General features: G+C 43.9%; 1 protein-coding gene across 1 annotated transcript in view; it reads right to left on the minus strand.

Moving 5' to 3' along the window:
• mllt3 (MLLT3 super elongation complex subunit) overlaps window positions 1–8,021 on the minus strand; it is a gene marked incomplete at its 3' end in the record, with an annotated part of 46,073 nt that extends 38,052 nt beyond the window's left edge. The window contains exon 1 of the mRNA XM_084452345.1: window positions 7,910–8,021. Within this exon, the coding sequence (XP_084308471.1) occupies window positions 7,910–8,006 (97 nt within the window). The 5' untranslated portion in view covers window positions 8,007–8,021. The remainder of the gene's footprint in view (window positions 1–7,909) is intronic.
• Window positions 8,022–15,258: the final 7,237 nt, after the last annotated feature.

Raw genomic sequence — 15,258 nt, forward strand, 5'->3', positions numbered from 1 at the left:
GGCTACTCTCTCATCAACATACACAGACAGTGCATTGCAAGTGAATTATATAAATCAAAACAGTGGAAAGGTTGAAATTAAAATGCTTGCTTGGGCCTAGGGGCAGAATCTAATGAAAATCTGTTGTTACAGCACTTATTAAAACCATCTTTACAAAATTATTGCCAAACTACTTCAGTAGCCCTGCCCCCCACCAAAAAAAAAAAAGAAAGAAAAAGAATTTGACTCGTCCACGCGTGCCCAACACACTCAGTATCCCGAACAAACTGTTTACATGCCAAATATGTTCCTATTAAACTGATTATCAAAGAAGAGTTGTATTAAATCCCTCTCAATCAGAAGGAATTCATTTGAACAGCATAGTTCAGTAACTCTTTACTGACTGAAGTGTTTCTATGATGCGGTTTCATTCATTCAGTTCCTCAGACTGTCACGCTTGTTTCAATTAGTATTATTTGGATTACATTTTCTGTGTAGGTCTTTTTAAAATCACTGTCAGTGTCTCCGTTTCCCTACACAGAACTCAGAATCAGGGAATCACGGAAAAACCTCAAAGGGTAAATGTTTTCCCTTCAAAGTTTTCCCACGATTCTTTCGTCCGTGTAGGGAAACGGTAGTCTCAACGCCGGACCCATGAGAGTTCTTTCGCTGATACACTACGTAAGCTACACTAACTACGCAACTGCATGCTGCAGATCTCTCTATGGGTCTGGGGCACTTCATGCAAAAATCTGGTGCTCAAATCCTGGCAATTCATTGGTTTCGCAGGAGTCCCTGCGACACCAATCAGTAACAACTTTCGCGATCAGGCGTTCCCATCCATAGATATGCCCCGCCCATCTAACCTGGGCTAGCATCTCTCATTTGCTGCTACAACCTGTCACTCTCAATTTTGAACCGTCGATACTCCCTCAGAACACTAGCTTGGGTGGCGAAGTGGCACAGACTCTATTATGTAGTATGCGGAGTGCAGCGATTCAACGTAATATTTGAGTCTGGAGAGAGAATAGGGAAACAGCTACACGGACAGTCATTTTAAAAAGGCCTACACACAGAATGTAATCATTAAATCCAAATAACAACTCAAACAAGAGTGACTGTCCCTTTAATTGGATATTAGGCTGCAGTGTGCGCACAACACAGTTCCGCTCAGTGTTAGAAAAAAAAAAAACATCACTCACAGTGTTTGGACAGTAAGGATCCATTTAAGGCCCCCTCTTCCCTGCCAGCCTGCCCATTTCAGCGCCCGTTATACCGAAACACCCTTCCATTAAAGTGACTCACCCCCCATGAAATATAACACACACCTCCTTACAGACGCCGTCTCAAAACCAGATTAAATGGCTGTTACACCACCAAATGGGAGCGCTTAAAGCAGCATGTGCCAGCGACGCCCGTCGGGAGAAATGCCCCTCCTCCCCCCCGGCCTTGTTCCCGGCTAACTTCTTCTTCAGGGAGGGAGGGGGAGGGAGGAGGGGGGGGGGGGGGGGGGACTGCACGGCCCATTGAGACGGCGCTGCCGTTTACGCCCGGGCCATCTCCACGGCAACACCTGAGCGCCGGCTCTGACTGCGGGGCCGTAACAAAGTGGCGCTTTGACTTTACTGACTGTCGCATCATTAATTTTAATGTCGAGTCGGGAGGGCGGCTTCTCTGAAAAGCACCGCCGCCGAGGGGGATGGAGAGAGGGAGGCTGCAGCGCACGTTCTCCGTCACTTTGACGCCGCCGCCGGCGAAATGAAAGCGGTGACAGATATTAGGAAATTGATGGACTACGTCTTGCTTAACAGGCGGTTGATGCGAGCGACGCTCTCCCCGAGTGCCAAAGTTGACTCGACGAACCAGTCCTCAGCACCGTTTCACAGGAACTATCGCACTCAGGCGGTGAAGTAAGCGGTGCACGTTTATGAGCGATCTCTGCTGTCCTCTAGAGCAGGTGTGCAACGGTATTGGCCACTCCTGATTGGTCTAAATCTCATACGAACGGACACACGTCACGTAGGCTATAGAAGCAGCTGCACCGCTTAAACAAAGACCAGGTTTACATGCAGGATACTATTGAACCACTTGCACAATCACATTGGAAGCATTCAGAATCATTTTTCGGAAAAAATGGCAAATCAAGAGGCACGTACTTATCTAACAAAGACCCCCAAAATCAATATACTTCCAGTCGACCAACTCGGGGGTGAAACACCATTATACCATTATTCAATCTAGAATAGCTCAGCTGTTCCCTTCAGTTAGTACTGCAGAGATGTGCAACAGCACTCTCAAAGCCTCCTGCTGCACAAGTAAACGAGACAAGCTATTGTGGTGCAAAACAATCAGATATTATCCTAAATAAATTCCCATTTAAGAAAATAATGTACTGGACAGTGGCTGAATTTAGAAGCACCAGCAACATTACCGAAAACAAGTTATATCAGTCAAAATGTTGGTGGGGCCTAATTTATGTCTATGTACAATATGTACCAAATCCAACAAAGTAATTATGTATGTGCAGTCTGTGCATGATGGGGGTAGTCTGAAAATCAGGATGCTGCATTTTCAGCAAATTAAATGGAGAGGTAGACATGTCCATCCACATTTCAGTCCATTTATTTTGAGATGGGGACCACCCACCCCTCTTTCACCCCGCCCCCCAGTCCTACTCCTAGCATTACCCCAAATATCAGGTTACCAAGGCTACACAGCATGTCAGACAATAATAGCCATTTTTCTCAGCACTGTTAAAATGCAGACAATCTTAAAGGAACAGAATGGGTGGGCGGCGGAGGGGGGGGGGGCAAGAAGCTCTTATTATGAGATGACCTTAAAATGTGACTGTCAGTCCAGACTGTAGTCAGTCACTGGACTTTATACCATCCTGATTTCACCTGCTTTCATTGTAAGATTGTGCTTTTATCTTAACTTAAAAAAAGATTAAATATAAAATATTATTGGATAAGTCAGGTTCTACATTTATAATATGCTGTATATTCAGTACCACTGTAGCCTGGCCATATCGTACTTGTTTAGTAGGCCTACCGTACATCTAATCATGCCTGCCCTATTCATTTCAGGTCCACCTTTTATGTCATGGTCAGGCTGGGCCCATTGTGTCCATAGTGAGGGAGGCAGAGAGGAGAGAGAGGAGGGAGATGTGAAGAATGAGGAGGGGAGAGAGGAGAGGATGGAGATGTAGAGAGAGGAGAAAAGAGCAGACATGAGGCTACGGTTGAGAGGGAAGTAGAGAAAAGAGAGGATATGAGACAGGCGAGCCTCTAAAAGGTGTGTTTAAATGTCTATGTAAATCTGATACTAATATGCACAGTAACCCCTATGGGTCTGTGGTTTGAGCTGTGCCCTGTGTTGCAGTGGGAGGAGAGATCACAGATGCCACACCGCCACTAAGCAGGAGAAACGCATAGGTCTTCCTCCAGCTTGTTCTCTGAAACTTACTGACCCTAATTTTCAGTATACTCCACAAATTTATAATAATGCCATTATGTCAAGTATATTTATTTGTCATATGTACAAGTTACAGGTGCCATGTCCAATGAAATGATTGATGATGATCAATTTCAGTGATCTCCATTCTCATACTGTGAATGAGCATGGGGCAAAGCTACTGTAGATAGCTAGCCAACATGTTAGGTACAGTAGCAGACAGACCACACTGCTGGCCAGATAGCTAAAGTTAGCTTGCTGACCACCCGCGCCGGCCAGCCAGAGCTCAAAATAATCTCTGGATGAAATGTTAACAATGTCAATAGTTGTGCAATAATCACTGGATCATACGTTAAATGTTAATACTGTAGTAATATAATGATCTCTGGATCATACGTTAACAATGTTAACGGTAGTATAATCATCTCTGGATTATACGTTAACAATGTTAATAGTAGTATAATAGAACCATTCATCTAAGTCTAATGGTTTTATTATGACTCATGCTTGTGTTTCTTTTGTTTAGTTCAATTTTCTTTGGTGTTGTAATTTAAGAACGAGTGTGACCTCATGTGTAGGCCTGGAAATCCTTGATACTGTGTGTGTGTGTGTGTGTGTGCGCGTGTGCTTGTGCGCGCGAGAGGGGGGTTAGCTAGCTGTGCCCTTGAGAGACCACTGGGAGACTGGTGGTATTAAACTGTCAAACTAAATTCTCCCACCAAACTTCACTTGTTCCTCCGATCAAAGCTAAGCCGGAGGGGCCAACAGTGGGGCTGTGGTGGTGGAACGGGCCCCTGGCGAACAAGACGACCAGCGCTGTCTACCTTACAACAGCTGGAGTCTCACTCAACCCATGTAGGTTTGGGGATAAGCCTCGTCTTTCGTTTATTACTGCCCAATCAGTGCCTGTTGTCCATCCAATCAGATTCAATCCAGACTCCGTGAAACAACAACAACCACCTAGCAACCGCTTTGCGAAGACGAGTGTGATTGGTTGAAAGAAATACAGCGTTTTTACCTCCCTATTCCCAAATGGTAATGAGTCCAGCCAGACCTTTCTCCAGCGCTAGCACAGCATAAACAAAGTGTGGAGATGGGTAGTAGATAAGTAGTAGATAAGTAGCTGGACTGTAAGATGCACCAAAGCAGCTGGACTAACCCAGAGGCAAGGCGATGCGGACGGGCAAGATGTTTGGGCAGTGCTGGTATCGTACAGCTCCTTCTTGTGACTTGACTCTAAATCACCTGGTATTTCATTCGAAGCCTCTGAAATGCCATTGTTGGATAGACAACGTTTTAATTCATTTCAAAAACAAGAACAGCAGCGGACAATGACGGTTTTCACCGTATTTTGATTGATTGATTGATTGATTGATTGACTTTGTGCAGACTCACACAGAAATGCCCGCGCTCGCATATTTATGGCTAACGAGCACAAATGGACAAGGTGTGTATCTGGCACATTTCTGAGACACAATCCTCAGTGCTCCAGTAGATCAGCTTGGACATTTTTATTCACCTGGTAACAGTTGTGCACGTAGTTTAAGACATGCAAACCCTTAGTAGATCAGCCCCTAAGTACAAGATGTTCCTTTTAGATTCAACTGAATTTGCATGGTCAAATATCACCACAAACTGGAAGTTGAATTTGGCCAGAAGCATATTAATGCAGGATTGTGTACAAGAGAATCAGCTGTTTCCCAGTCCTGCCTAGGGCATCTAAATATTTGAATGGACCAGAATATCAGAAATGCAACTCATCAAGGATTGCTGATTCCACAGAAGAAAAATATCCCCCCGAAACAATGTGAAGATGAATACATCTTAGAAAGTAGTTAGACTGATTATCCCAATAGATTGTCAGCGTAAACAGTTCTAGGAAACGGTTATAACAAACTCTTCACCATAATTACTCACCGCCATCAGTGCCATTACATCCATGTTTAACAAAAAATCCTTTGAAAGTGGAAGAGCTCCGGAAGTACTCAGGCACACAATTTGTCACCATATGAAAACACAAGTACCACCACCGCCTTCATGGGGATTTGAGGGGCTTTCATGGCCTGTGTCATGTCAGAAGAGTTATTGGAGGTTAAGTATCCTCTTGCTGGTCATTGGGACACTTCCTCCAGGACTCAGCCTCACATTTATCAAAATGGGAAGGAGAGATGTGAGGGGGGGGGGGGGAGAAAAAAAACTAATTCGGTATAATTCGTCATCAAACGCCCTTATGCATTTCAAGCACAGCAGTTTCCATGTCAAGGGCAGTTGGGAATAAGCACTGTGTGGGGAAATCACTTCACAAACACACACGCAGGCGAAAACACACCTTTCTCTGATCCAATCTCAACTTTGAAGTCAGCCCATCGCAAGGCCAAACATAAATCAGGAACACGGTGATAAATGTGGCATTTTGCTAACAGACTCTCCACACTGTCAGGTGCCCCCTAACACACACTCACCCGGCCCAAAGACCAGTTTCATACAGCGCGTCTCAACAATTCACAGCACAACATTCAAGAAAGTAAAAAGTGGTGACCCCTCGTGACCATCACCGCATTGTAGATACCGCTGCTGAAGTGGGACAATCAAGGTGGTGGTGTTTCTTCACCTGCATACAGACTAGTCCAGTCCAGACCTCTGACATGAGATTGTTCGAGGGTCAAGCCTTTCGTGGAGCTACATTATATTCCGGATACGTCATCTCACCCTCACCATATCCCCAAAGATCCACAATATGAACATTATGATCGGATGGGATAAGTAGATGAGGATGATACTGATAAGACTAGGGATAGTAAATTGCCAGTTTGGGAACCTTTAAATGTCTAGCTGCGTACCTAGGATTGGAATGAGGAACTGATTAGCACTGATAAGATGCTGTCAGGACAAGCGATGACAAGAATTCCATCGTACCTGTACCCGTACCTGTTACACATGGCTAATAAACATCATGTTCTTTTCTTCTATTCTATTCACCATTTGTACCCAACTTGAGAAAGGCTCTCCTTATAAATACCAGGGAATATGAATGTATAAGGTGTCTAAAAAGAATACAGCTTGTTTTCCTTTTGACAGTGGAAAACAGATTGTCCAGTCAAGACTACTGCTGATCCTTGATTATGGAGATATAATACTCAAACAATGGCTTTCTTATATAAAGCAATTCCTTCTTACATACAAAAAAACGGTTAGGTTGCGTCCTATAACATCCAATCTGCTTACAAAGAGATAAAGGGCTTGCAACATTGAAGAAAATCCTGGATGGCTCCGTTTAGCCAAGCTTTTCCCTGAACTGATCTGTCTCCCCTTGCTCTCTGGGGCTTCCCTGTCTCTTTGTACCACAAAGAAGCAGACTCAAAAGCAGCCTTTTTGGGGTGGGGGGCGGGTGTACAGTCAAGCATGTACAACAGACTGTACCTGCTGCACCAGTGAACAAGGACCAAGCGTATGCAGCCATGGAACCGTATGGAGCTTTCTCAGTCTTGTGTAAAACTCCCCCACCTTCCAGTCATTTGCATTCATATTGGATGCTTTGCTGTTCATTCAGCCAAAAACTGAGGGACATTTCTGACAACATGTCCATACACTGGACACACAACCACGGTTACAGATTATTGCAGTTACAAGAGTCATGTAACTTTGCTCACCTAAAGCAACGCCTATGTCCTCCTAAAGAAAATATTTTAAAATGCAGCGACAAACAGCATGTTAAAGGATAACCAACACGTTTCCACTGAAACTGAACAACAGTAAAGGGTCAAAGACTAAATCACAAGCCATAAGAAAAGCAATGCAAAGCTCCTACAATGTTCATAGCGAGAGAATGGTTTTACTATGCCTATTAGTAAAGACAACACAACTTTTTAAGCTATACTTGAGTTTGGGAGCAAATAAGTGGACAGCGGCGTGATGTTACAACTGTTCTCAATAAACGGCGAATGTTCCTGCAATCTGAGTCGCGTGTAATTACAATATGACAGGGTTTCTCTCCACGGCATCGTCTCTGGCCCGCTTCCCAGCGCTTGTCACGCCAAAGAACAGTCAAATACACCAGCGCCAAAAGGAGTTAAAAATCCCAGACCAACACAGATTTTAATTGATCCCTTCCTCCCATGCCGGACTTCTCCATCGCATTCGACGCACACAATAACCAGAAGGATACATTCCCTGACATTTTCGCTGAGTTGCGTTAAGCGGTTCCTGTCCACGCAGTGACTGCTCCCACAATAAGTTACACCTCCAAGACGCTCAAAAACATTCATTGATCCAATTGAAAAGGGCTCATAGAAGAGAAATGGTGGTAAAATCAAACAACCTTATTCAGGCCTAAGCCAAAATAAAGTGTCCAACTACCGTTAAAAAGAAACAGCTGGGCCAATTTGCAATAAATAACATTCAGCGTTACCATTACCAGCATACAGTTCAGCGTCCCATACTTCATAAAACAAATGGATACAGTATAACTGCCCCGTACCTCTTTTTGGTCTCGGAAAGCTTTCGTGCAGGTGAAAAACGACTTTCTCCACAAAGTGCTGAATGTTGCTGTGCTCCGGTCCTCGGACGAATACCATCCAGTCGTGCGTAAAGCCTTCCACGGTCGGTTTCTTCCTCACCTGTGCACGATGACCGAGTTCTAATTTCACCTGTACAGCACCCTGCGGAAGATGCACAATGATTAGGCTGCATCAATTTAACAACAGACAATAGCCGACCCACCATAAACACGATGCAGCACTTTTTGGAAAACTACTTCATAATTTAATCTTTATCACAGAGACTAATGGAAATTAGATAGGATATTTTGCAATCAGACTATTCCATGAATGTTATGATTATGACTATCCTATGATCCTTATCATTCTTCAAGAAACAAGTCAGTTTATGTTCTACAATAGGCTACACCAATGAGAGTCAAACTGCAGGTAATTTTCAACACCGATAATTTTTCAAGTAGCCTAAGTTTGCCAACAGCTTTCTTGGAGAGAGCTATTTGCACTTTCAAAATGTATTGATAATATTTACATACACACGCTGTCTGTTGAATGATAATGCAGTATTTTAAACGCATTTCACCGCTCAACTACTTCCACTGTACTTGAATATCGATAGAAATATGGCTGGAAATCTTCGGCACAGAGACGCGCAGAGAGCGTAGGCTGCCGCCTGTCTCATCCATGGAAAGAATAGCCAGGCAAAGCATGGTTGCTTGCAGTTTACTCACCGAGCTGGCCATTCTTGAGGCCGCGCGTTACCGCTATATCATGGAGAATTTGTTTTAAATGAGAAGACAGAGGAGTGCAGATGGCTGATGGCGGACATGGTCTTAATTGAACTGAACCTCGAGTTTCAAAGGCTGAGAAGCAAAGTAAGACGCATGCGCTGTGCACTGCGCTGACAGGAGTCGCAGACAGAACAGAACCTCCTTGGGGGCAGGGGAACCAATGAGACAGCATACACGCACAGACAGCCAACGTAGCGCTCCAACCACCCACAACTTCCCAACTTAGGCAAGGTACCCCATCCTCAGTTTACAGCCCGAGCAACAACAGCACGGGAATGACATCAAATCGAAGCTATTTTTGCTTATATTAGAACAGAGCAGGGAACAAGGCATACATGTGTAACAAATACAGCCAGGTGGCTAAGCATAGATAGATAGATAGATAGATAGATAGATAGATAGATAGATAGATAGATAGATAGATAGATAGATAGATAGATAGATTGATTGATTGATTGATTGATTGATTGATTGATTGATTGATCGAGTGGTTGATTGATTGGTTGATTGATTTGTTGATTGATTTATTGATTGATTGGTTAATGATTGATTGACTGGTTGATTGATTGGTCATTGTACATGGTACCCGTATCATGTAGGCTACAATAAACCACAAAAATAAACCATCTTGACAACATGCTATTTCTCAATAGCAGTGGTGTCCTCTCTGATAATGCTCTTTGAAAGCTGTTTGTAGGTTTCAGAACATTGGTTATGTACTGTATGAGTAGCCACCTTCTAAAAAGTGGTTCAAGCAAATAACTGAGACTGAAAAAAAAAAATATTATCCCAAATAAATCTAGTCATACAAAACCGTTTTGCTTGTGCCATAATATCAGCAGTGTTTAAAAAAAAAAACTTGCCTACAGTATGTGAATGCAGCAGTCTATTAACACATTTGTGCATACCATATTCACAGAGAAACTGAATGAACTTAAATACAGAACAAGCTTAAAACGCATGTGCATCCAGTCACTGCTGCTTAAAAAGGATATGGATACTTAATTTGAATTTCACAATCAGGTAAGTTGTTATCGATATAATAAATGCATGGGACATTAAGGTTAGGGTCTGCAGAATACAAGTTTTCAAACAAGAAAGCCTAAATGAAAATTGAATTTAAGAAAAACTAGAAATGGTGCACAGAGAGCACAGACCTCCGGCCATGAATGCACTTCATGGCCTGTGCGCTCGCATGTGTGTGTAAGTAGGACATGTTTGGCATTTGTTAGGTCGAGAGCTTTATGCCAGTCCAAACCCATGTCTCTGTGACCTTCCTACGTTGAAATATGGCAGTTTCAATCCTGAGCTAAAAAAAATGAATGGAGGTGAATGGGCTGCCATGTTCGGTCGGCTCTGTGGCACCCCCCTTGGGTCAGAGCCGGTGGGGGCGGTTCGGTGCACTCTTGGCTCTCCTCCCGCACCCCATGTCTCTAGAGCCCCCACACGGGGTGCTAGCTTAGCTCAAAGTTTTATTTTAATTTGTGGATCCGCCCCATGAATTGAAATAATCATACAGTATCTCGATGTGAAGGGAAAGTCATGGGAAGATCACAGAGACGCAGGGTTTGGACTCGCGACCTGCAGCAATACCAAACATGTCTTGCTTGCATGCATGTGCACGCGAACAGAGCTGTATTGAGAGACATGAGGAGGAGAGATGGGAGGAGAGACAGGGGGAGGAGAGACGGGAGGAGAGACAGGGAGAGGAGAGACGGGAGGAGAGACAGGGGGAGGAGAGAGTAGTGGAGGAGAGACAGGGGAGGAGAGACATGAGGAGGAGAGACAAGGCGAAGAGAGACATGAGGAGAGACAGGGGAGGAGAGACAGGTGGAGGAGAGATGGGAGGAGAGACAGGGGGAGGAGAGATGGGAGGAGAGACAGGGAGAGGAGAGACAGGAGGAGAGACAGGGGGAGGAGAGAGTAGTGGAGGAGAGACAGGGGAGGAGAGACATGAGGAGGAGAGACAAGGGGAAGAGAGACATGAGGAGAGACAGGGGAGGAGAGACAGGTGGAGGAGAGACAGGGGGAGGAGAGACAGGGGGAAGAGAGACATGAGGAGAGACAGGGGAGGAGAGACAGGAGGAAGGGAGACATGAGGAGAGACATGAGGAGGAGAGACAGGGGGAGGAGAGACATGAGGAGGAGAGACAGGGGGAAGAGAGACATGAGGAGGAGAGACAGGGGGAAGAGAGACAGGGGGAAGAGAGACACGGGGGAGAATCTCTGAGAACACAGAGGTGGCCCATGGTGCTCTGGCACAATCTGCTGGATGTTGCCACCCTTAATGCCCAAACCAGCTCCACTGCATAGCATCCTAATTACAGGAGCACATTCCATTAACATTTCTGTGATTGTACACTGTACATTACATGTGACAAATTTAAGACTCTTGATCATGGGTGGTGTGACCAATGCATGGCGTCTAGGAGCTGGGCAAAGAGCGTGTCATGCCACATATGAAGAGGCACATGGAGGGCACGCCCCGCCCCAGACAATGGGAAGATGGGGGATCATTTAAAAATAGAAACACAGCCACCGCCCGGCACACAGGAGGACATCAGACAGGAGGGCCGAGTGAAGAAGAAGAGGTGCAAGATCTGCCCAGCAGCCAAAGACAGAAACGTCAGCAGCTGGTGGTCCTGCATCAGGCCTGTGTGCAAGGAGCATAAACATGGGAGTTGTAATTTGCGAGGCGTGTAAGCGCTGAGATGGCAAGTTGCGCTGTACCCATGGGGTTTTGTTTCATTTTTATTTCAGTTTTTATTTTCTTTTACTCTGTCACAGTCACCCCAGTTCCCTGGAGGTCACCGCAGTTACACTACAGATGCACTACAGTCATCAACATCACTGTTTTCAGCACTAATCGGTTATCAGTGATATGTTTATGTTATGTGTGACAAAGGGACAAATTATATATTTTAAAGGTCCCATATTATGAAAAGTGTGAAAAACAGTGTTTGTGCACCTACATTTGGGTCTCTGATGTGCCTACACACACACAGACTGAAATAAGAAGACCCGGTCAGTTTTTTGGTGAGCAGTAAAATTCATGGTATTTGTGATTTATGAGCAGCGAAACGTATGTGATTTAACAAGCCCTTCAGATTTGCGACTCAAATCTAAATATAACGCCCCACCCCCATCTGAAACAAGTGCAAATTCGCAATAGCTGCAACACGTGCAGCGCGCATGTGCAGCCAAACCAGTTTTTGTGGACCAACTGGACAACACACCAACCACAGACAGAGCGGGCTATAGAGGTCACAGCATAAAAAAAGTTGGAAACTGTAAAGCTGCATTCATTTGGCACGGTGGTGCAGTACCTATTAGTCGCCTCACAGCAAGAAGGTCTCCGGGCTTTTCTGTGCTGAGTTTGCATGTTCTCCCTGTGTTCACAAGGGTTTCCTTCTAAAGAACCCAATATGAAAAACATAGATGCTCTTCAGTCCTGTCCCTGACCAGGACTTGGACGGAGCACTTGGACTTGGTCTCCGGGCGCCACTGATGAGGCTGCCCACTGCTCCTGGCTGCCCCTGGAGGAGGACGGCTTGGATGGGAGAAATGCAGGGCACAATTCCCACCGGTGACCACAGATGCATGTGTGTGTGTGTATGTGTGTGTGCGTGTGTGTGTGCGTGTGTGTGTGTGTGTGTGTGTGTGTGTGTGTGTGTATGTGTATGTGTGTGTGTGGTTGTCGCCGCTCATTCAGATCAAATGAAATCAAATAAAATCAAACTTTATTTGTATAGCGCATTTCATACACAGAGGCAACACAATGCGCTTTACAGAGAGCAATTGGGGTGGCTTTCACTTGTGTATTGTATGTTCATTACTGTGTAGCAGTCCTCCAGTTCCTGAATTATAATTATTGATTTAATTCTATTGCAGTAAGGGACTCACGCAAGCTTGTTTACAAACCAACAGGTAAAATTAACATCCAGAGCCATATAAGGCATGGGGGCGGAGCAAAGGCATGAGCCGGCTATTGACAACACAGGCAGAACTGCTGGAATAACAAAGCCGGTACCGGTAGGGGTGAGTCACTGAAGTAGGATGCTATTAGGACGCTATGGCTCAATGAAATCTGATATCAGGTGGTTTTAATTTTTTTTTTTACAATATGCATAAAGTCAGTGAATGCAGCTTTAACTAACCATTCAGAAACATCCTCCTGCATTTGCATTATTCAAACTTATGGATGCATGGATAGAGTGGGGACGGGGAGTAGCAGCTCATTTGCATTTAAAGCTACATGAGATAACTTGGCACTTTGGCGGCCCCTCTGGTCGTGATAAAAATCGTCACTGTATTTTAAGAACCACACTTCCCACAATTCCCCACTCACTCACTGTGAAATGGGAGAAAAATTATTACAAATGCGTGTGCGCAGACTGGATTGGAAGATTGTAGCAACTTTCTGGATGGATGGCTTCAATGCAGGTAAATACCGGTCTTTTTTCTTTATGTGTATGTAGATTTACAGTAGTTTCGAGGGGCGAAGTATTGTTGTCTTCCTGATATTGTGACACGCAAAATGCATCACTTCCGCTTCCACCACAAGATTTCCCGCCAGTGTACTAGCCAGTACACCGAAATTCTAAAATAATGAATTCACATGGTCTCATGCAGTCTCATGTCACGAAAGTGATTTTGGGGGTCTTGCTAAGGCCAATTGATAAACTAATAGTAAGAAGAGGTGAATATTGAACTACTGTATAAAAAATGTTTCTTATTGAGCTTTAAAGCTACAGACACAGAAACGACCCTTCCAGAACAGAACTGAAACAGAGGGGTATAGAGACATGTTAGAAAGCTTAATCGATGAGTGGTATTTTCTGCCAAAAATGTTAAAAGACATGTTTTGGGGACCAGAGACCTATTAACAATGTTAACAAGGAATAATAGGGGACCTTTAACCAAATTATTACTACAGCATTTATTTTCTTTTTTCCCCCTTTTTTTGCAAGGCACACGCAACAAAGATAGCAAATGTTGGGTTGTCAATCCCTCCGTCCCGTTGTTGACCTGAATTTCTATGTTGCAACCACAAGAGGCAGTGGTCCCAGCACACCAAAATAACACCACTACGACATCGTGCAATATCAAGTTCCTCGGTAGTATACTGGATAGGGTGTCCGCCTCCCATGCCGAAGGGATTCAAGCCACAGTGTGGATGATTTTTTGTTACTGGATGTTATAGAAGCTATGTGAAAATGTGGTTACCTGGTGGTGCTGTCAGTTATTGAATTTATGTGCAGTAATTTAACATTTGAAATACTCCTGTTTTGAAATTATACCTACAGTATAGGTGTCTCAGTAATTACCCATTATATATTAGGCTATACTTTGCATGTATTTACCAGGTAAATGTTTAGTAATTGGGGGACTATGAAAGGAAGGGTTACCAAAATGTAGCAATAGAAATCCATAAGCCTAGAACCAATGGGCCTAGGATATAGACAATAAACTACCGGCGGAATGGTGGTGGAGCATCCATCGGGGACCCACTGTAGGTCCGCTAGCCTTGTGTTATATTCCCCCGGAGGTCCGCCAACTCGTCCATAGGGGACCCGCTGTAGGTCCGCTAGCCTTGTGTTATCTGGGTTTATCCCTTACCTTTGTCCAGAAACAGACGTTGAACCAATTGCAGCAAAATAGGTAACGTTATAGGAATGATCACTGCTTTAGCCACTGACCAATAGCATTAATGTTATGGAAACTGCTGCTAGTTGTTGTGAGCTCATGATCTAACTGGCTATCCCACTCTTATTATGCTGGATTAGCATTGGAAGCATTGCGACTGATATGTCCAGACGACAAGACCTATCTTAATTTATTGACATTATTTCATGTCATTTCAATTCACAGCTATTTTAGAGGCATGATTAGCTTCTGTCCTACCAGTCCTGAACAGAAACAAGCCAGCCACGCACATAAGCCAGGTGGACCTGGCCTGGTTTAAAAATCACACTTGCAGATATGGGTTGTAAATCAAATTGTCATGGGTTTGACCCATATGTGTAAACTTTATGTAAAATCTCTTTTTTTTTTTCATAAAGGACATTTTAAAGTAACAATGTGTGGCAATCTCAAACATTTTTTAACCCATGTTGTTCATTAGATGGGGGTTGTATAGCTTGTGCATCAAAGGGTTAACTGTGTAACTTTATACCAATGCTTGAGTGTATGTGAAAGATAAAACACATTGGATACATATTCACTGTTTGTAAAACCATTGGTTTCGAAATATATTCTAGTCTAGAAATAAATGATATACAGTACAGGGTTTTGTAATTGTAATTGGGGGTTTATAGAGTGATTACTATCATTAAGGTAATCATACCAAAATATAAACTAGAGACATGTAGGAAGACATAAATACCAAAATTGTTTGGTCACCATAGGTGGTACCAAAATCTGTACTGGCACTGGACTAGGCATGTAACAGCAGGTATTTTACCAAATAAGATAGCCCAAGTTTCTTAATAAGCTCTTATTGTCCTAACTATCCTAGCAATTGTCATTATTGAACGCACTGA

The sequence above is a fragment of the Borostomias antarcticus genome (assembly GCF_949987555.1).
Source record: "Borostomias antarcticus genome assembly, chromosome: 17".
Lineage (NCBI taxonomy): Eukaryota > Metazoa > Chordata > Actinopteri > Stomiiformes > Stomiidae > Borostomias > Borostomias antarcticus.